General features: G+C 54.7%; 2 protein-coding genes across 7 annotated transcripts; one reads left to right on the top strand and one right to left on the bottom strand.

Annotated features, from left to right (window-relative positions):
• Positions 1 to 290: 290 nt before the first annotated feature.
• Positions 291 to 5,504, bottom strand: SLC25A28 (solute carrier family 25 member 28). 2 transcript variants are annotated; one of them, XM_030569464.1, is made up of 4 exons: positions 5,353 to 5,504; positions 4,065 to 4,293; positions 2,467 to 2,523; positions 291 to 908 (listed from the first exon to the last, which is right to left on the bottom strand). In XM_030569464.1, exons 1-4 carry the CDS (start codon positions 5,416 to 5,418, stop codon positions 391 to 393), a joined length of 870 nt encoding a protein of 289 aa, XP_030425324.1. In that variant the 5' UTR covers positions 5,419 to 5,504; the 3' UTR covers positions 291 to 390. The 2 variants fall into 2 exon arrangements, with proteins under 2 accessions (XP_030425324.1, XP_030425325.1); XM_030569465.1 differs by lacking the exon at positions 5,353 to 5,504 and having other exon boundaries at positions 4,124 to 4,210.
• Positions 5,505 to 6,730: 1,226 nt separating this feature from the next.
• ENTPD7 (ectonucleoside triphosphate diphosphohydrolase 7) lies at positions 6,731 to 22,973 on the top strand. Of its 5 annotated transcripts, none has more exons than XR_004001210.1 (13): positions 6,731 to 6,845; positions 10,215 to 10,397; positions 13,748 to 13,953; positions 14,032 to 14,061; positions 14,265 to 14,415; positions 14,912 to 15,015; positions 15,532 to 15,588; positions 16,161 to 16,309; positions 16,394 to 16,560; positions 17,954 to 18,278; positions 19,616 to 19,701; positions 19,826 to 20,358; positions 20,466 to 20,557. XR_004001210.1 is itself a non-coding variant. In XM_030569006.1 (13 exons), the coding sequence occupies exons 1-13, from the start codon at positions 6,838 to 6,840 to the stop codon at positions 20,692 to 20,694; spliced, it is 1,857 nt and encodes a 618-aa protein (XP_030424866.1). In that variant the 5' UTR covers positions 6,731 to 6,837; the 3' UTR covers positions 20,695 to 22,973. The 5 variants fall into 5 exon arrangements, 4 of the variants coding, with proteins under 4 accessions (XP_030424866.1, XP_030424867.1, XP_030424868.1 ...); XM_030569006.1 differs by having other exon boundaries at positions 19,826 to 19,987; positions 20,466 to 22,973; XM_030569007.1 differs by lacking the exon at positions 14,032 to 14,061 and having other exon boundaries at positions 19,826 to 19,987; positions 20,466 to 22,973.
• Positions 22,974 to 24,799: the final 1,826 nt, after the last annotated feature.

The following is a 24,799-nucleotide window of genomic DNA, read 5'->3' as shown; positions in this document are numbered from 1 at the left end:
GCAACGGCAAGGACCTTTCCTGAGCACCTGAGCTTTGACTTGACAGTGGTGGGTCATGGTGTTTGTTATCTCCAGAGAGATAAAGCTTTAGGTTCAAGGAGATTTGGTAGGGGAAGAGCAGGAACACAACTCCTAGTGGAAATGCAAGGGCAGGTAACCTGGGCTGTAGCTTCCAGGATGACATCACTCAAGGGTTCTTGGGACAGGGGCAGGCTGTGCTGTCTGAGCAGAGCTGCAGCAGCCCCAGGCAAGAGACGGCCTTGCTAGAACCCAAGGGCTTTCCTGCGTCCCCATCTCCAGCACAAACCAAACCAAACCAAAGGGGCGACACCGAGAGGCAGAGGCAGGGAGGGGAGATTATGTGGGCCCAGAGCAGGGCCAAGCTCTGACTCACTTCCCAGACCGGTGCTCCTCCTGGCGCTTGGTGAGGATGTATTTGAAAAACTCGTACACAGACCAAGCAATGGCTGTGGAGGGCATCTGGTAAATGACCCGGGCCTGTACCCCACGGAAGTAGGCGGTCACACCGCCCACTCGGTACACCGTCCTGAAGGCATTGGCCATGCCTGTGATATGTCCACTGATGTTGGAGTTGAAGGCCAGGGACTCCTGGGTGTTGAGCAGCGTTTTGCAAACGTCCAATGGCGTGGTAGCAGCAGCGGCCACAGCACCTGCGCACGCCCCTGAGACCACATGGGAGCCAGGGTTATACTGTCTTTGGGGGTTGAGCTGCTCTTGCAGAAACTCGTAAGTCATGAAGTGGATGGCTTGGAAGGGGATGTTCATGGTGAGCTGGGTGGTATAGCTGCGGTAGAAGGCCCTGGCCCCTTCGTTGCGCCATACGGCCCGCACACAGTCTGTCACCCGCTGGTACGGTGAGTTGTACATCTGCATCCTCTGCTTGATCACTTGGGGCAGATGGCAGCAGCAAGCAGTTAGCGATAGCGTTCAGTGGCCAAGCCACCGAGGGGATAACGAGAGAGAGAAAGGATGAGTATAGGGCTAGGGAGCACCCTGGTTTCTACTCTCACTGGCTTCAGAGACCACTGACAACTAAGACCAGAAAAACCCTGGTTCAAGATTAGTATCTCCCAGCAGCCCCACACCCAGCCAGGAATCTAGCTAGAACAGCTCTTTGCTGGGTGCCAGCTACCTCCCTGTATTAGTATCTGGCTGCACAACCAAGGGCTGCTACACTTCACTTCAGTCAGCATTCGCACACTGAGCTCAGCGCCAAGCATCTACGTCTTTCCTTGGGGAGACCAATCCCTCCCTCCATTGTTACAGACCTATGAGGCAGTCAGAGAACATCAGTCCGTCTCTCAGATGGATCGCAGCATCTGGGCACATCCATGCATTTCTACAGACTCTTCCATCCCAGAATATCCCCAAGCATTTCACTAATTCAGCCAGCAGATACATGTGCTCATCTACAGCCACAGCCCTGATCACTTCTGAGTGGAAAACAGCAGCTGTTCAAGAGCCAAACTCCAGCTCTACACAGCAGAGCAGAAAACTCTCTGACTGGGACAGCAGGGGGATTTAGGAGATAGAACACAAACAACACAGCTGGAATTTGGGCGGGACACCAGGCCTACCACCCCATGTCCTGCAGAAAGAGCCAGAGCACACCTAAGTGCGGTGCATAGGGATCAGTCCCACCACAGGGAGGGAATGTCATATACTGAGCCAAAAGCACCTGCATGTTCTTGGGGAGTAACATCCAAGCAATGGGCAAGCCCAGTTCCTTGCCTCTGCAGGTGCACTCAGACTCATGAGGCATTTGGCTGCAAGTATGCAGTTAATAATAATAATAGATTATTAGGGTTGGAAGGGACCTCAGGAGATCATCTAGTCCAACCTCCTGCTCAAAGCAGGACCAATCCCCAAATGGCCCCCTCAAGGATTGAACTCACAACCCAGGGTTTGCAAAGACTCTTCTAGGAACGCCCTGCAAAGCGGATACAGGACCTTGAGAGAAGGTTGCTTCCACAGAGCAATTTCTCCCAGCACTCACACCCTCAGCACAGGTGGGCCCAGGTGAGAACTGCACTCACCACAGCCCAAATCACCGGTATTCTGAATTCAGATCCACTAACTAGAGCTGTCACTTTTTCTGATGATCCTCATGACAAGCCCCTTGGGGGGAAGGGTTCAAAGCTCCCTCACTCGCTGCCCCTAGATTCCCCAGGCTGAGGCTGGCTCCTTTTTCCTAGAATAGAAACCTTCTGGCTAATCCAACTCCTTAAATGGATACCACTCAGCTAGCTACCCAGGCCTGGGCCCTAGGCTGGGGAGGTTGCTCTCTGCAGGACTCTCCCTAGTTAGGACAGAATGAGAGCGCCCCCTGGTGGCACAGAGAGGAGCACAGCAGTTATGAAATCAGCTCCCTCACAGAGGAAGCAACACACACCCTCACCCCCGCCTACCAAGCCTCCCCTGCAGTGGGCACGGGGTCACCATTACCTTCCACAGGGTTCATAGCTGCATCATGGAGCAATGTTGCTACACACCCCGCTGCACCTGTAAAACAAGAACTGATACATGTGAGGGGAGGAGAGGGCGAGAGACCCGAGGCTCCACTCAGCTCCAGGGCCCCTCGCCAGAGAAGAGGGAGACACCCACTGCCAGAAAGGAGAAGATTGGTACATTTCTAATGCAGCCACCACATCCTGCCCAAGAAGAGGGCCAGATGCCAGGAACCCCTCACTTCAGAACCCACAAATTGAGGGGAAGTGCAATAATCTGCCAGGTCCTTATGGAGACAACTAGGCCTCACTTAATCCCAGCACCTACTAGAGAGAAGATGCAAACAGACTCACAGGGACCCTATGGGACCATGCCTCACTGTGTCCCAGAGTGAGAAACCACTCCATAGTCAGGATCCCTACGTATCCACCAGGGTGAAATACACCCTCCAATGCAGGTCCAATGAGTCCCAAATCTCTTCAAGCACAGCAGCATGGGGAACCAGAGAAAGTCAAAAGCTCCACTGGGAATGAGGCACGGGAACGCTGAGGGTTGCATCCTGAACCCTGCTCCACTCTACCTACCCACTATGCTGCAGTCAATCCCAGCTAGAGATGAGGGGGAGTCCCGCAGGCAGCTCCCATCCACAGGTGTTGCTGTGAGCAAGGGGCAGGTGTTGGCCAGCTCCCAGCCCCACTAACCTGTTCCTCAAAGCCAGATACCTGGGAACATCTCAGACAGGTCTAAGAACAGGTGCAGGCACGAGTACAGCACTTCCCCTTGCCCAGCGCTGGGATTGGTAGGGAAGGGTGATGTGGAACCAGAGCACTGCACAGATGGGCTGCCAGCTAGTGACTGGAGAGAGGACATTGCTTAGGACATCTGCTCGATTTTGAGCAGACCAGCCTAAGTGCAGCATGTCTAATGCTTTAAGCCCACCAGCACTAAGCATCAGCCCTGGCCGCTGCTACCAGTCACATCTCTCTGCCAGTTGGCCACCATCACCCTGGCACAGCATCACCAAGGAAACCGTGTCCTGGGCTGGATGAGGAAATCAGTGACATAACAGCACCTTGGAGAGCCACAGAGGAAGCCCTGGCCCCTACTTTGCCCCTATTCCTGACTGCCCAAAGAACTAAACACACACACCCCCTGCTCCCCCCTCCCATTAGCTGGGCCACATTTATTTTCCCCATTGCTGCATCTGGCCCCATGAATAGGTCTAAACAGTAGTAAGCACCTCTAGTGCCACTCATGCTCTCCCCTTGATTCACTGTAGCCACTGCTGCACAGCCCTTGCCTGCCTTACAGCCAGTGCAGAGGAGTGGACACGGAGCTCTCCAGTAGGGCTGGTATAGAGTTATGCAGGTATAGGTCAGGGCAGTGTTTGGGAGATGGTAACCAGGCAGGGGACAGAAACCGCTCTGACAATCAGACTGATCTCTACTGAATAATCCTGGGGGGGGCACAGGAGACCTGGCTTCTGGGGCTGCCCCTGCCCTTGACTTTACTGCCCCAGCCAGCAAAGCTGCCCTCAGCTGCTCTAGCCCCTCAGGGATGGTGGTGCAGGGAAGCGGTGCAGGAAGGATCAATACCATTGGCCACATGGCTATTGCCCCCAGCATGGATAACATCACTCAATGTCTTTTTTAACTTTTCATAGCAGGCGAAATACAAGGCATGGGCAGGGCCGGCCCCAGTGGCCGTGATGTTCATGCCCCGCATCGGCCTCCAGAAACCCTCTGTCTGGACGATCCGCCACAGGGCTTCGAGCACATTCCGATAGCGGGCAGCAGGCTCCGGCTGCAAACTCTGCATCCGTGTCTGAAAGTGTAGCAAGAAACGGGTGTTACACGCACTGAATGACCCTGTGGACAGCCCAGCCCCGGTTCCCGGTTCTCCTCGTGCCGCTCGGGGATGGGCTAGAGAGCCCTGACAGCAGCGCCAGGCAGGACGCCGGGTCAGGCAGAAGGGTCCTGTCCCCCCGGGTCGGGCTGCAGCGCCAGGCGGGACGCCGGGTCAGCCAGAAGGGGCCTGTCCCTCCGGGATCGGGCTGCAGCGCCAGGCGGGACGCCGGGTCAGCCAGAAGGGGCCTGTCCCTCCGGGATCGGGCTGCAGCGCCAGGCGGGACGCCGGGTCAGCCAGAAGGATCCTGTCCCCCCGGGGTTGGGCTGCAGCGCCAGGCGGGACGCCGGGTCAGCCAGAAGGGGCCTGTCCCCCCGGGGTCGGGCTGCAGCGCCAGGCGGGCCGCCGGGCCAGGCAGAAGGGGCCTGTCCCCCCGGGGTTGGGCTGCAGCGCCAGGCGGGACGCCGGGCCAGGCAGAAGGGGCATGTCCCCCCAGGTCGGGCTGCAGCGCCAGGCAGGACGCCGGGCCAGGCAGAAGGGCTGGTCCCGGGCCCGGCAGCAGAGCCCAGGCGGGCCGCCGGGCCAGGCAGAAGGGGCCTGTCCCCCCGGGGTTGGGCTGCAGCGCCAGGCAGGATGCCGGGCCAGGCTAAGGGCTGGTCCCGGGTCGGGCTGCAGCGCCAGGCGGGACGCCGGGTCAGGCAGAAGGGGCCTGTCCCCCCGGGGTCGGGCTGCAGCGCCAGGCGGGCCGCCGGGCCAGGCAGAAGGGGCCTGTCCCCCCGGGGTCGGGCTGCAGCGCCAGGCGGGCCGCCGGGCCAGGCAGAAGGGGCCTGTCCCCCCGGGTCGGGCTGCAGCGCCAGGCGGGACGCCGGGCCAGGCAGAAGGGGCCTGTCCCCCCGGGGTCGGGCTGCAGCGCCAGGCGGGCCGCCGGGCCGGGCAGAAGGGGCCTGTCCCCCCGGGTCGGGCTGCAGCGCCAGGCGGGACGCCGGGCCGGGCAGAATGGGCCGGTCCCGGGAGAAGGGGCCCGGCCCGGCCCCTCACCTTGACGCAGTCGATGGGGTACATCACGCAGTGCTCCAGCACCCCCGCCACGGCCCCGGCCAGCATGTGGGTGGAGACCGCGGCGCCCTGCGGCAGCGCCTCGTAGTCAGGGTCGGAGCCGGGCTCCGGCCTCCGCGCCGCCTCGGAGCCCCCGGGCCCGGGCCCGGCCTCCGCCCCGCCCCGCCGGGCCCAGCCGTGGCCCCCGCCCAGCAGCAGCAGCAGGATGCGGCCCGGCTCCGTCCCGCCCCCGGGGCCCGCGCCCGTCCCCGCGCCCGCCCCTAGCTCCATGGTGCCGGCCGGGGCCTCCGATCCAGCTCCGGGAGCCGCCGTATCAGCTACGGGCCGCGAACGGCCGGAGGCTCCCGCTCAGCCTGCCACGCCCCCTCAACGGCTATTGGCCAGCGCAAGGTACGCCCCGCCCATCGGCAACCTCTATTGGCCAGTCTCGCCATCCGCCCGCCTACCGACAATACCTATTGGTTAGCCGTGCGCTAACCTCCATACATGCCCAGTTCCCATTGGGCAGTCGCTCTCTCCGACACAGTCATCCACAACCCCTACTGGTCAGTAATGTCTTCAGCCCCGCCCATCCACAGAGCCTATTGGCCAACTAATCCTTTTCTCCCGTCCATCTGAAGAGCCTATTGGGCAGCCGATCTTTGACCTTTTGTTCCCTTCGAGCTTCATTGGTTCCTCCTTTCCCTCAAAATCGCAATGATCATGGCAGAGGAGCGGCTATTGGGTTTTTTGGCTGCTACTCAGAATCCCGGGTCTTGATTGGTTCTTGCTTCGAGTTCCAACGGGCGTGTAATTGGTTTGATAGCCCCTGATTGGTTCTTTCATGATGGTGACGCCCCGGGGAGGAAGCGGGATCTGCGTTAGCTGATCCCGCGATTGGCTAAGACCCAAAATTAAGCGCGTATCTGCAAATGACCCCGCCCAAAGGGGCAGACTCACACTGCGGCCTCTGCCATTGGACCGCACTCGGGGGACATGCGCGAAAGAGGGAGCGAGAGATCAGAGACTCGGTGTCTGATTGGCCACCACCGTGACGTAAAAGGAAACGTTGGGCTCTGCCGGCGGGGGCAACGCGGAGTCCCTTTCATTCTGATTGGCGCCTCTTGCTGTGGGGGCGGGGTTCCGTCTCAGGACGGGCACCGATTGGGCGTTGGAAAGATGGGCAGGTCCAACACGATCCATTCACACGGCGAAACTTGGGGAGCCCGCCCCCTCCCTTCATGTGGCCTCTCATTGGCTGCCTGCTGTCGCCCTGGTGACGTGGTTACCGCTGCCCTGTCCCGGGCGCCCCTTGCGGCGCGGCTGGAGGCGAAACGCTCGGGAGCGGCCGGGGCGCGGTGCCCGGGGAACTGCCCGCCACTGGCTCAGCCCGGCTGATGGCGGGGGCGGCCCAGCCGGGGGGAGGCCCTGGCCAGGCCAGGGGGGCCGGGAGGTGACGTGCCGCTGCCCAGTCCGAGGGCGGGGCCCATGGCCAGGTGAGTGCGGCGCTGAGAGGCGCGGGCCGGGCCGCCCCGGGCCGGCGGGCAGGTCACGTGCCGCCAGGGCCCCGGTGCAGCTCAGGGACACGGCAGCGCTGCGCGGCCGCCCAGCTCTGTCCTGGGCCCGGCGGAGCCCGGGCGTTACTGCGCCGGGTCCTGCCGGTGGTGAACGTGTTCCCCGCCCGTGGGAGCTGCCGAGAGCCGCCCGTGGGAGGCAGGGCCGCGTGCTGCAGGTGGGGAGCGGAGGCCATCACACAGAGCAGAGACTTGAGCCCAAGTCCTAGCCTAGTGTCCTAACCACTGGGCCGTTCTGCCTCCTGCCGTTTGCACGCTGCCCGGTTTGTCTGTAGCAGGCCGGGGGCGGGACATCCTCTGAGGTTTGCCCAAACTTAGAAAGGGCCAGGTGACTACTTTTTTCTGGTGTCTGACATTTCTTTTGACCCCCTTTGGGCAGGGGCTACAGCACTTTGAGGGGTGAAATTGATAGGTGGGATCCCTTGGGTTGTGGCTGCATATATAGAAAGTTGTGTGTGTGGTATTGTTGTAGTCCTGTTGGTCCCAGGATGTTATAGAGATGGGGGTGGGGTGTCTTTTGTTGGTCCAACTTCTGTTGGTGAGAGAGAGCTTACACGGAGCTCTTCTTCAGGACTGGGAAATGTACTCAGGGTGTCGCAGCTAAATACAAAATGAAACAGATTGTTTAGCATAAGTAGTTAACACACATTTCAAGGTTCAGTGACCAGTTAACATTTGTCCAGTCATGGGTGCGAGAGGCAGGGGGGAGCGGCGGTGGGAGCCGGTTTGCGTGGGTTACAGATGGCTGTAATGAGCAATCAACACTCTGTCCTGTTGTTCAGAAAATGGGTGAAGAACATGGAGTACGATTATATTACACTAATGCTGCTACTGACTAGAGTCTCCATCTTCCAGCAATTTCCTTAATGCTATTTTCCTTAACAATACTTCTAGAGTAAAATCAGAGTCTGCACATATATTTTAGAGCACTTTGAAATATTAACTCTTAAACCAGAAGTGTTGCTCTTAAGCAAAACTTCCAGAAAACACCTATGCAGAACACAGGCAAGGAGCAGCTAATGTGCTGAACACAGTCTCTGAGAGCTGCAAAGGTAGGACTCAAACTGGCAGTGCGTGGGTGCTGCTTTGGGTCAGTGACCACCCACTTACTTTGTTGTCAGAATATCTGGAAACACTCTGACTTGCAAGAGCCTAGTCTTGCTTCAAAGACACAAATGACTTTCTCTAGCTTGTCGGTTTTGCTCAAGCCACATTGTAAGTCCAGTTTTTCTCCTTGAATAGTTTTAAAAATATAGTTTCCCCAAAGGGGTAGTAGGTGTTTGACAAAAGCTATGATCAATCCTGAGCAGGTGATAGCAGGCTGGGGAGAGTCAGAGCCATAGTTTGAACCCCAGATGCACCAAAATATTATGAAAACTGTAAAATTTTGATATCACATGTTTTTCTGGGGGGGAAGGGAAAGGGCATCTGTGTCTTGGGCAGCCCTTGCTCCAATGTCCTCCTATTTGGGTTGCTATCCTTACCCCAGCCCCAAATTTCAAGACCATCCAAGTCAGCATTTGGATTTTAGAACACTTAGGAAATTTGGCTACTATAAACAATAAGTTAGTCTCAGCCTTAACTATAGTCATGGTACTGTCCCACTACCTTAGCTCATCTCAAGGGTAGTAAGGATCCAGTGCTGGGGTGGGAGGGAAGGGAGACTGGAGGGCATTGCTAGAGAGGCTGCAGAGTGGGGTGGGGGAAGAGGTGGAGATGCAGTGGACATAGTGTACTTAGATTTCCAGAAAGCCTTTGACAAGGTCCTTCACCAAAGGCTCTTATGTAAATTAAGCTGTCATGGGATAAAAGGGAAGGTCCTTTCATGGACTGAGAACTGGTTAAGACAGGGAACAAAGGGTAGGAATAAATAGTAAATTTTCAGAATGGAGAGGGGTAACTAGTGATGTTCCCCAAGTGTCAGTCCTAGGACCAATCCTATTCAGCTTATTCATAAATGATCTGGAGAAAGAGGTAAAAGGTGAGATGGCAAAGTTCACAGATGATACTAAACTGCTCAAGATAGTAAAGACCAAAGCAGACTGTGAAGAACTTCAAAAAGATCTCACAAAACTAAGTGATTGGGCAACAAAATGGCAAATGAAATGTAATGTGGATAAATGTAAAGTAATGCACATTGGAAAAAATAACCCCAGCTATACATACAATATGATGGGGGCTAATTTAGCTACAACTAATCAGGAAAGAGATCTTGGAGCGGCAGTCGAAAAAGCAAACAGGATGTTAGGAGTCATTAAAAAGGGGATAGAGAATAAGACTGAGAATATATTATTGCCCTTATATAAATCCATGGTATGCCCATATTTCAAATACTGCGTACAGATGTGGTCTTCTCATCTCAGAAAAGATATACTGGCACTAAAAAGGTTCAGAGAAGGGCAACTAAAATGATTAGGGGTTTGGAACAGGTCTCATGTGAGGAGAGATTAAAGAGGCTAGAACTTTGCAGCTTGGCAAAGAGGAGACTTTACATCCCTCTGTTATATCCCCCTTTAAATCATGAGTGGTGAGGAGAAAGTGAACAAGGAAAAGTTATTTATAAGAACTAGGAGCCACCAAATTAAATTAATGGGCAGCAGGTTTAAAACAAATAAAGGGAAGTTCTTCTTCACACAACGCACAGTCAGCCTGTGGAACTCCTTGCCTGAGGAGGTTGTGAAGGCTGGGACTATAACAGCGTTTAAATGGGAACTGGATAAATTCATGGTGGTTAAGTCCATTAATGGCTATTAGCCAGGATGGGTAAGGAATAGTGTCCCTAGCCTGTGTTTGTCAGAGGGTGGAGATAGATGGCAGGAGAGAGATCACTTGATCATTACCTGTTAGGTTCACTCCCTCTGGGGCACCTGGCGTTGGCCACTGTCGGTAGACAGGACGCTGGGCTAGATGGACCTTTGATCTGACTCAGTATGGCCGTTCTTATGTTCTTAATTGGTGTGTATGGAGTGGGAGGAGGAGGTAGAGGAGAAATCTGGGTTTTTAAAAAACAAACCAACCCCCAAATCCATACACTAGCATAATGTATAACTGACAGACCATCACACCCCAGTGTATTATGCACCCCTTCCTGCCGCCTTAGGGTGTGGACAGTGCTAAGCACACTGTGGGAGCCAGTGACAGGCTGGACAGTGCATCTGCACCTATGAAGGAGTGCCTGGGGACATTCCTGGTAAGCGAGTAGGAGGAAGTGTGGGCTTGAGGGCCCTGTAGGATCCTCCAGGTACCTGCTGGCTTCTTGTGCTCTCAGTGCTCCCTTCTGTCCTCTTTCAGAATCAGCATTTCCTGCCTGTGCCCAGCATCATGGCATTTCACTGTGCCCCTGGTGAGCCTGTGTCCCCGTCAGCGACTGGCCCTGCTGGGACTCTTTCTTGGAGTCTGTCTCCTGCTGCTCATGGCAGCCGCAGATCTGCGCCGTTGGGGCTCCTCTCCCCACCCAGACAAGCAGTTTGAGAGGTGAGTGAGCCCTGGGTTGGAGTCTCTTTGCTGTGCCTGGCAAGGGAAGGGGAGCTTGGCATCACAGGCATTTCAGAAATGTGGTGAAATGACAAATGAGTGGAACACTGTGTGACTTGGCTATGGATTAGATTATGCAGGCAGGATAGATTATGCCATGAAGGCAGGGCAGCAGACCAGGACACAGAGAAGATTCCGTAGAATCTAGCAAGAGAATTTTTGAGGGGAGAGGACCACATAGGAGGATCTGTATGGCTACAAATCCTAACCCATAAGAATGAGAATATGTGTCGCGTTAGCAGCCTTCTGCCCAGAGACTGGAGACTGAATGCATAAAGTGGAGAGGGATCAAAGTCTAATGAAAACAGTAATAACGTGTGACTTGGTATAAGTTAGTGACATGTCTCAGCAGGACAAGGTTTAGAGAAGCCATTTCTTGACACCTGAAACAACTGCTTCTTGAAACCACTAGTTCCAGAGCACACAAGGAGAGAGGTTATTCTGATCTTAGTCCTGAGGAACGTGCAACAGCTGATTTAAGAAGGAGGCACAGTTGATCTACTAGGCGGTCTTGACAACAATATCAAGTTTAGCATCCTCAGGGGAGAGAGGGTTGGGACAGTAAACTTCAGAAAGGGGGATTTACAATAAAAAGTAAGGAAATTAAATTTCTCAGACTGCCCAGAAGCTGCTTACACACAATATGTCGCCCTCTGTTTATAGACAACAGCTCATAGTAAATTGTTCAGAGAAACCAAAGCATTGTACTAGGATAGGGAGCTCTGTGCCCTGCTTTCACTCTTTGCCTGAACCCCCCCCAGGAAGTTGTTAGTGAGGATGAAGGTGCACGTGTTGGACCTCCCAGCCACTTAGCCCTTTTCTGTCCAACCTCTGAAGAACGGGACAGATGACAGAAACGTTATGCAGTTTACTTCTCTCTGGGTGACCCCTGGTCTTGAGTCCCGTATCTTCCCCATAACCTGACGGGTAGCATCCAGCAAGGGAAGTGTGGTGCTTTGCATTCACCCACAGTTCTTCTCCAAGATGATGGTGGAATTTAAAGTTAAAAGACCCTTGGAGCTCTACTTGGAGTGGACTAAATCCCTCAGCAAGTCTACCCAACTTCTTCTTTCTCCAGGCACCAATGCAGTGGCCAGTGCTGTTCCCAAGAGTGCTAAGGATGTCAGACTGTATGTCACATTGCATCTGTCACCTGGCTGGCCTGAAACTAGAAGGCAACACTAGGTTGCTGCATCAGCCTATCTCAGGAGTGTCTCCATCACAGCTATGTGATGGGCTGCTCTGTGGTCCTCTCCCCGACGTCCCCAAGTGTCAGTGCTTGCTCTGGCTACCAAGAAGGAGTCCTGTTTCAGCCCCTCCACCCTACAGAACTCATTTCCAAAACACAGAGGCCACTCTCCTGCCCCCCAGGAAAAGCTTTGTTCTCTCTTGGGGAGCACTATATTCGCAGCTGGCCAACCATTTGCATAGGGCTGTGTCCCTAATTGCTGCTGCTCCTGTGTGTTGAATGTTGTCTGAAGCTGTCCTTGTAAGAAGGGATTTGGTCCTTTCTGGGTCAGTGTTTCTACATGTGGATTAAAGAAACCCCTCCTGTGGCTGTTGCTTCTCACTGCAACTTCTCTCTCTGGTTGGAGCATCCCTTGAGCTCCTTATGCCCCCGGAGGGAGAATCCTGCACAGATGGAATCTGTAGAGAAGGGGAAATGGCCAGTCAGGCACGGCTCTGCCAGTGCTGAGATAGTGACACGATTGGGGCCTTGGTTTGCTTTTCTGAAGAGCTCATCCATCAGGATGCTCCCTTCTGCCACCCCCGGTGGAAGGGGTGTCTCTTTTCCCAGCCCATTAGTTTTCATGCCTCACTGGACGTTGAGCCTCTTGATTTGGCTGTTTTTCCTGGGAATTTTGTGTCCTGCATAAGGGAGGGACTGTGGAAAGTTCGGGAGGGAGTGGCATGTGAAACTGCTGTGCTGTTGCTGCCCGTAAGCTCTGGGGGAGCTCCAGGGGTCTTGCATGGCAGGGCTGAGAGGCCAGAGTGAGTCCTGCTGGAGCAGCATCTCCAGGGACGCAGGATCACAAGGTCAGTAATTTTCCCCTCCCTTGTCAGAGTGCTGAGGGCTCTGGCTGTAACACAATTACCCCAGAAGCACAGGGCCAGTGAGGCGCCAGCTCTGTGCTAGGCAGTTCCACTTTCCGCACCAGCTTCTGGGGCTCAGGGAAGAGCAGGGATGTCCCCCTGGTGCCGCTGTAATTGAGTTGAGGTTGTTTATTGTCCATATTATAGCCTGGGGGTCATCGGAGCCTCGTGGAAGCGGATGCTCTGGGCTGGGTAATGGTGCTGAGCCAGGGCATCCTAATTCTGTTAGGCCTTTTACTAATGGAAAAGGGAAGCTGCAGCCCCTGGTTCTGCCCTGCGTGCGGGCAGCTAGCATTGCGCTGACTCAGCCAACATGCCCAGCTGCATGTGCAGCCGGCGGGGGGCCTGCGAGGGAAGGGCTCAATCAGCCATATTGATCTCCTGCCTTGAGGATCCAGAAGAGTTCGTCAGTGCCCTGAGGGAGTCTGGAGCTTTCTTGCCACTTTGGAAGCAGAGCTCAGAGGGCAAGTGCTTTGTGCAGCATCAGCAGAGCCTACAGAGTGGGCTAATGAGGAGAGAAGGCCCCATCAGTCTGCCCTCTGGCCTCTGGAAGGACAGACCAGACGTTGTGCGGGGGTGAAGCCCTCCTAGGGTTTGCTGGTAAGTTCATGTCCCCGGACTCTGCCATCAGCCATGGCCAAGCCCCTACAGTGCCCTTGTCTGACGGGTGTATGTGTGTGCGGGGTGACTCCTCCCTGACTCTTACAATGACTGGTTGATGTTCTGACCCCTTTGTAGTCTCGTAGCCTCCAGCCCCCCTGTGGCTGATGGCTAATGCTTGGTGCAAGCACTCAGACCTGCAGAGGGGAGAGCTGGTAGACACCTCTCCTGGCTGCTGGGGTGGTGTCTGAGGAGCCTGCCCAGCTACAGACGCTGTGAGTGGAATTTTCCCAGCATCACAACTGCCCTGACTGCACGGGATCCCTCCCAGTGCACCCCGGGTGGAACTGAGTCCTTGCTGTCTCGTCCCATCTGCTCTCCATTCTCCCTCCCTGTGTAAGGCCCATCCAGGTCTCACCCTTAAGGAGGCAGAGCGCTACACGTTATTGCAAGGCAGTGTTGTGTGGAGTAGGCTGGCTCCTAGCACTCATGCTAGACTGACCTTGGCCATGCCCATGTTGCTGTGGGGCTGTGCCTGGGGTGGCCCTCTGCTCCTCCTGCCTATTGGACTGATCCTCCCTCTTCTGCCGTCCCAGGTACCTGGCACGGGTGGGAGACCTGCAAGCTACAGACACGGAGGACTCAACGCTGAACTACGGGATTGTCATTGATTGTGGGAGCAGTGGCTCCCGGGTCTTTGTGTATTTCTGGCCACCGCACAATGGGAATCCTCATGACCTTCTAGACATCAAGCAGATGAGAGACCAGAACAGCCAGCCTGTTGTCAAGAAAATCAAGCCAGGTCTGTGCCCCCTTCTTCCCCACGTGAGCCCCTACTGCAAGGGTTGGGGACTGATCGCTTGCTTTTCCTTTCGTGCAGGTGAGGACAGGGCTGGTGAAGGCAATGCAGGTGAAGGAGCTCGTCCACTCTGTAGTCTGGGGCAGTGATCTCGCCCCTTCGCCTCCCTCAGACCAAGGGGCAGTTTACATGCTCCTAGTCCCTGCCCTGTGGCTGAGTGGCAGAGCTTTGCTCCCAGAGCGGCAATTCTAGGCTGCCTTTCTATGCGTTTATGTGATACTGATTTCGTACTCGTTTCCCCTTTCCCCGTGCAGGGATCTCTGTGCTGGCAACAACTCCTGAGCAAGCCAGTCACTACATGCGCCCGCTGCTCAGCTTCGCTGCAGCTCATGTGCCGGTAAAGAAGCACAAGGAGACTCCGCTCTACATCCTGTGCACGGCAGGCATGAGGCTGCTGCCTGAGAGGTGAGTGCTCCCCATTGCACTTTGCTTGTGTCACTGGGTTCCACTGGCATTGGGGGCACCCAGTCACTCGGCGAGCCAAGGAGGGCAGGGAATTCCTGAGAGAACCCTGGTGCCACATGCAAGGGAGAAAGGAGCATGCTGCTCTGAGACTAGCCAGCAGGTGTGCTGGGGGCAGAGGGGATGACTTGGGGAGCTCAGTGTGGGAATAGAGGATTGGCTTCAGGAATCCTGGAAGAGTGTGGATGGGGGTGTTGGAGTCATTGCCGCCTTTGTGATGAGGGACAACATTTCAGTCTCAAATGAAGTAACTGAAATCCCAACCCTTCGGCTCCAAACCAGAATGGGTATGTTGAGGGGGATTCATTGTGCCCTAACCCAAAGGGAAGGAGAGGCAGCTGTTGGGCAGGATGCTCACTGTGTTCCCTGTGGGCAGTGGGGGAATGCTTGTGCTGCGGGGACTGAAACACTCACTGCCTGTCTCCTATACCCTCTGCAGACAGCAGGCTGCGATCCTGGAGGACTTGGTGAGGAATGTGCCCCTGGAGTTTGATTTTCTCTTCTCCGAGTCACAAGCTGAAGTGATCTCAGGGAAGCAGGAAGGTAACAGTACCTAGCTCCTCTAATACCTATGTGTTATGAGTAGGGAGCCTGGGGGAGATGAGACTTCACTGGAGCCACTATTGACCTAGATGCCTGTAAGAAGTGGCTTGGCTGCTCCCTCCTGCGGAGGGAGTGTGGTTCTGCGAGCAGGTGATGCTAATTATTGTTTGTATGAGAGGAAGGGCCAGATGCCAGAGTGGGGATCAGTGCTGCACAGGCATTGTGGGAGCCCCGGTGCATGTTCTCAGAAGGTCTCGCTCTGAGGCCAGACAGCATAGGCAGGGCGAAGACGATGGGTCTTTGTACACACTATTCCCGGCCACTGAACTGATAGTGCAGACTCACCAGTCGGCTGAGCACTGTGCTCCCTTAGACCTGATGGAACTGTCCTGTCAGATGCTGAAAGAACGCCCCGAGTGCTGGTCCTTCTGCAGTCCAGAAACTGCAGATTCCAAGAGCATCCTGGCTGCTGTGGGCGCTTTGCCTAACACACTGATTTGTGTGTCTCCCCCTCAGGGGTCTATGCCTGGATTGGGATCAACTTTGTCCTGGGGAGATTCGATCACGAGGAGGGTGAGTCCAGCCAGTGCCTGCATCTCTCTCTAGCTTGTGGGGCTGGGGCGGGTGGAGCTCTGCTGGAGTTGATCCAGCACCCAGAGCAAACCAGGCTCTGGCACCTTGATAGCCCCTGCTCCAAGGCACCAGTCCCCCTCCGCAGAGGAGGAAGAGTCCCTGAGCCCCAGTCGGGTGGGGAGAGTGAGGTAGTAGAGAGCAGGGAGTCAGTAGGGGGTGGGGTAGCGATGGGAGGGGGAGGGGGCAGGACAGTAAAGATGGGATGGGGTGGTGTTTGGAGTTAGTATCTCAGGATGTTGTAGGAGCAGAGGCTTGCAGGGATGGTGAGATCTCTTTAGTTGCCGTCAGCCATTTATTCCACTTTGTGGAGCTCCCTGCATTAGGTAGCAACCAGATGGGATCCTGCCCCATCCCTGTCCCCCCCACAGTTTGATTCCCAAGGCCCTGACCTGGGGGCTGAGGGGGCAGGGAGGCCGCCCTGTGAGGTCGGTTCCTGGGACCCTGTCGGGGGTGTGCAGGGCAGGAGGCACTTTGGTCCCAGGGTCCTGCTAACCTACTCTTGTGGGCCGCAGAGGAGGATGCGATGATCACTGTGGCCCTGGGGGGTCACGCGGAGTCCCTGGTACGGAAGCGGACAGTGGGGATCCTGGACATGGGTGGTGCCTCTCTGCAAATCGCCTACGAGGTGCCCAGCATGGAGACCTTCTCCTCCCCACAGCAGGTGCGTATCTTGCCGCCAGGGCAGGAAAGCAGCCCTTGCAGTCCCCAGGCTTGGCCCTGCTGCTCACCCCTCTCTCTGCCCTAGGAGGAGGCTGCCAAGAGCCTGCTGGCTGAGTTCAACCTGGGCTGTGACGTCCAGCACACGGAGCATGTGTACCGTGTCTACGTTAGCACCTTCCTGGGCTTTGGGGGCAACTTCGCACGGCAGCGCTACGAGGACCTTGTGCTGAACCAGACCCGCGCGCACAACAGGTAACGCTGCCCCAGGCTCAGCAGACCCCAACTGGCACCTGCTTGCAGAGGGGAGTTCCTCAGACATCCCAGCCCCTGAAGCTGTAGGGCCCATAACAGGAGGGTGACCTGTGTGAGGTCTAATCTCAGCACGCTCTGCAGAAGCTTAAAGGCTGATAGTGTAAGATGACTGCTTTAAAATGGCCCCCCCTTAGTCTGCAGGGCTATCCCCCATGGGTCTGCATCGGAGCTGGAGGTCCTTCTGTCTCTGAGTATGCGGGAGCCAGCACATGGGCAGTCAGGGTTCTGTTGGCTCATGCTAACAACCATTGGCTCTGGAGGGCCAGCCCAGCCTGTGCGGGGGCTGGGTTCTAGGCACTCCCCTGGAGATCAGCCCCAGGCTCATGGGAGGGAATCTCAGCTCCAGCTGGAGGGGCATGCCCAGGGCTCTCTGCCCTTGTTTTTATGTTTGGGGGACTGACTCCTCAGTGCTCACCCAGGGTACCTGCCTGTTCTCATGGGATGCTCTCCTGTTGCATGAGATCTCCCTGAGGGTGGTGATATGGTGTTGAGCTCCCTCCAGCCAGCTGATGCCTCAGCTCTCCTGCCCATCCTCTCCAGGGATTGATGCCAAGTGCCTCCCTGCTGTGTGGGCAGTGCCTCCCTGCAGCCCATGCCAGCCTCTCTCTGGACCCCACCGTGGGCTTGGATGGCACCAGGGCCCTCCGCACAGCTTTGCGGACTGGAGGAGGTGTTGGCTTGTGCCAGTCAGGGGGAGATTCTGCAGCAGGTTCAGGCAGATGGACGAAGAGGCAGTAGCTAGTGCAGCTGTATGACCACACGTGGCCATAGCACCCAGAGCACAGTGCTGCCCTCCCCTGTACCCACTGCACCCTGGAGTCTGTTGTGCCTCAGTTCCTCCCCTCCCTCAGCCTGGCCTCTCCCACATCCCCCAGTGTGATGAGCCAACTGCAGGAGCCCATGTCAGCAAGTCTTCTCCCCCTCCACGCTGATCCAGGCTCTCTCTCTCGCGCGCGCACCCATCTTGGAATGCCATGTGGGGTTATAGCCAGGGCCAGAGACACTCAATGCCCAGAGCAAACCTCCCTGCCAGAGCTTCAGGGATAGTCTAGTGCCAGTAACCCTGTTTCTGCTGCTGAGGCCTGGGGCTGTGTCCTCCCACTGGGTGGGCAGGGTGTCCCTTTGGCAGCTGTGTGCACGCCCAAAGGCAGCGTGTGCTTGTCAGGTGGGCTGCGCTTGCTGGGGTGTGCCCAGCAGGGGGTGTTGCTCTTCGCAGGGGGAGACTCAGCACTCAGAGGGGTATTTCCAGTGGCTGGGACAGGGGGCATAGCTGTCAGTGCAGAGTTCCGCGCCCCCCCAGGTTAATCAGTCTCTTCCCTGGCTCTTGTTCCAGGCTGCAGTCCCAGCAGACGGGAACAAGTGCCGAGACACCCGTTCTGGATCCCTGCCTGCCTGTGGGACTCGAGGACACAGCAGAAAGGGGTGGCCAGACCCTGCATGTCCGAGGGCAAGGAGACTGGCAGGCCTGTGCGCAGCTGCTGCACCCTCTGCTGGCAGGGGTCAACGTCAGCCAGGCCTCCCTGACCCACACTTACCAGGCGCCCATTGACTTCAACAACAGCGAGTTCTATGGCTTCTCTGAATTCTTCTACTGTACTGAGGATGTGCTGCGTCTCGGGGGCCACTACCATGCACCCAGCTTCACCCGCGCTGCCCAGGTGAGCACCCCCTGACCCAGGGGATGGGATTTGCTGTGCTGGGAGATGAGCATGTTACTTTGCGCCCAGATTCACCTGTACCACCCTGACCCTTCTCTAGCTCCCATGGGGATCCTTCCCTGACAGGGTCCCTGCCCTAGTGGATGGGGGAAGCAATAGATGGGCTTTCTTGGTTTTTAGTGAGCCTTCTGGTGCAGTCTCATAAACTAGGGAAATGTGGTGTAGATAAAATTACTGTGGCACACAACTGGTTGAAAGACTGTGTTTGCTGTCAAACTGGAAGGGCGTACGTGTCTAGTGGGGTCTGCCCTTGGTCTGGTGCTATTTAAAATTTTCATTAATGACTGGGAGCTGAGAGTATGCTTATAAAATGTGCAAATGACACCAAACTGGGAGGAGGTTGCTGGCACTTTGGAGGACAGGATTAGAATTCAAAACGACTCTGACAAAGTGGAGAACTGGTCTGAATTCAACAAGATGAAATTCAATAAGCAAGTGCAAAGTGCTTCATTTAGGAAGGAAAATTGAAATGCACAACCACAAAATGGGGACTGACTGGCTAGATGGCAGTACTGCTGACAAGGATTTGGGGGTTAGAGTGGATCGCAGATTGAGAATCAATATGCAGTTGCAAAAAGGCTTATCTCATTCTGAGGTGTATTAACACGAGTGGTATGTAAGACATGGGAGATAATTGTCCTGCTTTATTTGGCGCTGGTGAAGTCTCAGCTGGAGCACTGTGTCCAATCCTGGGCACCATGCTTGAGGAAAGATGTGGATGAAGTGGAGGGAGTCCAGAGGGGAGCAACAAAAATGACATTTAGAAAGTCTGACCTGTGAGGAAAGGGTAAAATAGCTAGGCATGTTTAGTCTTGAGAAAAGAAGAGTGAGGGGGGGCGTGGTGTTAAGGGCTGTTATAGAGACAGTGGAGATCAATTGTTCTCCATGTCCACTGAAGGTAGGGCAAGAAGTAACGGGCTTTCATGTGCAGCAAGGGGGATTTAGATCCGATATTAGGAAAACCTTTCTAATTATCAGGGTTGTTAAGCTCTGGACTAGGCTTCCAAGGGTGGTTGTGGAATCCCCATCACTGGAGGTGTCTAAGAACAGGCTGGACAAACACCTGTCAGGGATGGTCTAGGGCTACTTGGCCCTGCTTCAGTGCAGGGGGACAGACTTGAAGTCCCTTCCTGCCGTACATTTCTGTGATTCTATTTGCTATGCTGGAGGAGAGTGCTGGTGTTACGTTGTGCCCAGTGTCACTGGTGCTGCCCTCTGCCTCCCAGGGAGGGGTACCAGTCTCCACTGACAGTGCTCTCTCTCCCTTGCTGCCTCAGGATTACTGCGGCCTGAGCTGGTCAATGCTGACTGAACGGTTCCAAGAGGGCCTGTACTCGCCACATGCGGACCAGCATCGGGTCAAGTAAGGAGCTTCCCCTCACCATGAGCATAGCTGGAGCTCCAGTCAGTGTGTGTCTAGCACCTGGGGCGCTCAGAAGCAGGAGGCCCTGGCATCTGGCCGATTGTCCCATGTGTTCTGTCTGTAGGTATCAGTGCTTTAAATCTGCCTGGATGTACCAAGTCCTTCATGAGGGCTTTCACTTTCCCCTGGATTACTCCAGCCTGCACACGGCCCAGCTGGTGTACGACCGTGAGGTGCAGTGGACCCTGGGAGCCATTCTCTATAAAACACGGTTTCTGCCACTCAGGTAAAGGAAATTTGAGGTGGGAGCCCAGGGGCTGTCCCCAGTGTCTGGCCTGCAGAGGGGCAGGACATTGTCTGAGGGGATTCATAGATTCCAAGGACCATTGCGATCATCTCATCTGACCTGTATGGTACAGGCCAGATAACGTCCCTACAGAAACTCCTAGAGCAGAGCTTTTAGAAAAACATCTCATCTTCATTTAAAAATTGTCCGTGAAGGAGAATCCTCCACGACCCTCAGAAGATTGTTCCACCTTGCAGTCGCGCATCAGCTCAAGCTCCTGGCTACTCCAGTCCCAGCAATGGCACTGCAGGGAACAAGGCAAAGGCGCTGGCTGTAAGGGGAGAGCCTGACCTTTCCCAGCAGGGGGCACTGTAAGTGCAGGGAGTAAGCCAAGGTGCATGTGCTGCATTGCCACCTTTCATGTCAATTCTTCAGTGGTGGGTGCTGACCTCTTCCTTTCTCTTTCCTCCCTACCTAGGGATCTCCGGCAGGAGAGCAGCCGGCAGGCCCACAGCCCCTGGCTCCGCCTCTCTTTCGTTTACAATCACTATCTCTTCTTCGTCTGCATTCTGGTGGTGCTGCTGGCCATTATCCTCTACCTACTGCGGCTGCGCCGCATTCACAGATGCCAGCTGCGCTCAGCTCCACTCAACCTGCTGTGGCTGGACGAGGTGGTGCTGTTGCCAGGCCAGGAACTGGGACCCTAATCCTGCTACAGCCCAAGAATCTGTCTGAGCCACAATTCAACCTGCTTCTAGGTTCCAGTTCCAGCATCTGAACTGGAACCTAGGCTGGATGGCAAGTGCCCAGAGTCTCCTGTCAGGAGGTCCATCATCTCCTCCTCTTAGAGCCAGAACCAGAGTCTGACAGGTCCTAAGCAGCACAGGACATGGCTCTGGTGCTTGTATTTCTGACAAATGCAAAGGCCTGGAGGCAAGAGAGGTGACACCCACTGAGAGGTGGCATCAGCAAGGCAGAACTAGCACTTCCTACTCAGGGAGGTGTAAAGGCAGCACCGTTGTAGCATTTCCTCTCATCTGCTGTCCTGCAAACCTATGGAACTCACTGTGCCAAGATATCAGTAAGGCCTAGAGTTGGTAGGATTCAGAGGATGACTAGACACTTGAGGGACCAACAAGCACAGCTCTGAAAAGCTCACACCCTCTGAAAAGTCAATCCTAAAGGACTTAGTTGGCTAAGCCAGCTTCTGCCTGCCACAGAGCAGGGATCCCGGACCCCTAAGTCTCTGTCCTTTGGCCCCGTTGTGGACACAGAAGAGCCCCTGCCCCTCCTGTCTTCACAGACAGGCTGCACCCTTTGTTCAGTTTTTCTCTCCAAGGGGACAGGACTGGGACCTGGAACCTTGGCCCTGGCTCTATGTTCAGGCTGTGCCTGCAGCAGTTGGAGGATTGGCTGGAGTTAGCCATCAAGCATGACATGCTCCCTGACTCCAGGGAGTTGCTGTGACAGTTTGGCCTGTCATGGTCAAAGGGCCAGAGTCCCTCATCCTATCTTCACGGAAGGAGAGGGGTTTGACCCCACCAAAAGGGCTGAGCAGCAGTGAGTCTGTTTCCATTGATGTGTCCTGTTCCCAACTACTGGGGTACCCTATGGTCCATAGGGCATAATGCCCCAGTCTGAGCCATGCGGTTTCTTGATTTCAGACAGGGGGAAGCACTTGAAAACTTCATAATTCTGTGTTGAATTGGGTTTCTTCATTCAAATAGCTTCTGGTAGAACATCCTCTCTCTAAGCCCCCATCCTGGCCTCAGGGCTTTAAGCCTCCCTCCAGCCCATCTGTTTGGTAAAGAGGTGCACAGCCCAACTGCTGCATCCCAGCAGCTCTCACCCTAGGGAGGGGCTCTCTGCTACCTCAGTTGGATTACATTTGATGTCTTGTAGGGGCTGATAAGTCACTGGCCCCAGCAACGGGACTTGAAGGGCTACTAGCTTGTTCTTTGGAAGGGGAGGCAGTGTTTGTCCATGGGTGGGCAGGGGCCTTCCTCATTCCAACCCTATCCCACACTCATTTGCTGCCAAATCACTTTCCCTGCCAAGGACAGTACTCCCTCCCCCAGCCAGTGCTGGCTCAACTTGGCCATGGAACCCCTGCTGTAACCTGGCTCGAGGGTAGCTCTGGAATTCTTCTGGTCAGAACTGCACTGGGTTTCTGCAGGGTTCTGAGTCTTCCCCTGGAGGAGGGAGGACAGGGCCTGGTCTGCCTCCATAGCCAGATCCCTGTCTTCAGCCTCCAGGCCCTGCACAGACCCCTTTGTGGTGCAGGTAAGCAGGCAAGGGTGTGCAGCCTCCATAATCTAAGCTAGCTGCACACCCTGCAACTGGTTTGTTTTCAAACTGCCAAGGAAACAACTATACCTGCTTATGCTCCAGGTTTCACTTCCACACCCTCATGTCCTGCCCTGATATGAAGTGGTGGGACTATCTACCACCTGTAAAGAAGGTGAGGAACCCTCGTGGGTCTGCCTCTATGCCACACTGGTCTCACACCCTACCAGGGATACTGAGACCTCCTCCTGGCCCTGGACAAAGTGGCCATATACACCATGAGGAGGATACTGGATGAGGGGGTGCTCTGTGATTGGGACCTATTTCTGGTCCTCCCTGGTCTCATGCATCCAGGCAGAGTTCCTCTGTGTGGCACCCCCTTGCTCCTTAGACAGGTTTGAGGAGTAGTGGGGGCTGTCTGGGGTTCTCTGCGCAGTGTCTCCATCTGGATCTCCCCTCCCTGTTATTCCTTAGTTAGCCCCTGTATTCATTTGGATTCTTGGTCCAGTGGTTCCCTCCCACAACACTGAGGGAGGGGCCTTTAGACAGGTGGTCTCACAGCCCCCTGCCTCCTGGAAATTCCCATAAGGCCTTCCCTCCTTGGGCTGGGCCCTGCCTCCACTGTTGAATGCACTTGGATTACTTGAACCCCACCTACTCCAGTTACTAGAGCAATAAATGATCCATAAGCCACCCACAACAGCCTCTTTGTCCGTATCTATGCTGGTAACAAGCTCTTGCTGATCATGTCAGCACTCACTGTGGTCTCTGCTGCAGGCGCTCTTCCCCTCCATGCTCTCGGTGGGAAGAGACCCCTAGGTGGAAGCTTCACCCAGTCACAGATGCTGTGTCACACATCAGACCTTTACAGTTATCAGCGCCTATTGCCCCACATGCTCAGCACAGCAGGAGTAGCTCTGATCCAGGTTGCACCTACTGACATGATCACTGCAGAGGGCACTTGCATGAACTACTGACACCAGGGGCAGGCCCTGCAGTGTTCCACCACCCTCCTGAGAACAGCACAAAGCCTTGCCACCAGGTGTCCAGCTAGGAGGGATATCTGCTCTCCCCCTTTACCCTCCCTGGCACAGGCAGGCACAGGCAGGAGCCTGCACCAGAACTGGGGTTAATGAAATCACACACCCATTGTTATTACTAAATCAAAGTTGGCCTGAGACACAACTGTGTGCTCACAGCTGATACTACCTCCAACACATGCAGTTCTGAGAAGACCAAGGCTACACACCGAAACAGCATCATGTTACTCGAGAGAAAGGTGGAGTGGAGTATGTTCTGCATTCTCCCTGAAACTATTCCAGTGCCAAGTACAGGCAAGGCCCACATTTCTTCTCCCCTGCAGCAAGGTCAGCTTAATGGGTAGGGGAAGGAAGAGATGCTGCACCTAGGGCTTTTCCTGGACCTTGTAGCAGTGGCAAGGGAGACTAGAGCTGTGCTAATAAAGTTCCTATCTTTAAGAAAGGGAAAACAAGTGATCCGAGTAACTATAGGCCTGTTAGTTTGACATCTGCAGTATGTAAGGTCTTGGAAAAAAATTTGAAGGAGAAAGTAGTTAAGGACATTGAGGTCAATGGTAATTGGGACAAATTACAACATGGTTTTACTAAAGGTAGATCGTGCCAAACCAACCTGATCTCCTTCTTTGAGAAGCTGACAGATTATTTAGGCAAAGGAAATGTAATAGATCTAATTTACCTCAATTTCAGTAAGGCGATTGACACGGTTCCACATGGGGAATTATTAGTTAAATTGGAAAAGATGGGGATCAATATGAAAATTGAAAGGTGGATAAGGATCTGGTTAAAGGGGAAACTACAACGGGTCATACTGAAAGGTGAACTGTCAGGCTGGAAGGAGGTTACTAGTGGAGTTCCTCAAGGATCAGTTTTGGGACCAATCTTATTTAACCTTTTTATTTCTGACCTTGGCACAAAAAGCAGGAATGTGCTAATAAAGTTTGCAGATGACACAAAGCTGGGGGGTATTGCTAACACAGAGAAGGATCGGGATATCATACAGGAAGATCTGGATGACCTTGTAAACTGGAGTAATAGTAATAGGATGAAATTTAACAGTGAAAAGTGCAAGGTCATGCATTTAGGTATTAATAATAAGAATTTTAGTTATAAACTGGGGACACATCAGTTGGAAGCAACAGAGGAGGAGAAGGACCTTGGAGTATTGGTTGATCACAGAATGACTATGAGCCGCCAATGTGATATGGCTGTTAAAAAAGCTAATGCGGTTTTAGGATGCATCAGGTGAGGTATTTCCAGCAAAGATAAGGAGGTGTTAGTACCGTTATATAAGGCACTGGTGAGACCCCACCTGGAATACTGTGTGCAGTTCTGGTTTCCCATGTTTAAGAAGGATGAATTCAAACTGGAACAGGTTCAGAGATGGGCTACTAGGATGATCCGAGGAATGGAAAACCTGTCATATGAAAGGAGACTTAAAGAGCTTGGCTTGTTTAGCCTAAGCTAAAGAAGGTTGAGGGGGGGATAT

This window comes from Gopherus evgoodei, chromosome 7 (genome assembly GCF_007399415.2).
Source record: "Gopherus evgoodei ecotype Sinaloan lineage chromosome 7, rGopEvg1_v1.p, whole genome shotgun sequence".
In the NCBI taxonomy this organism is placed as follows: Eukaryota; Metazoa; Chordata; order Testudines; family Testudinidae; genus Gopherus; species Gopherus evgoodei.
The sequence above is the reverse complement of the archived record's forward strand: the minus strand, read 5'-3'. Positions and strand labels throughout refer to the sequence as shown.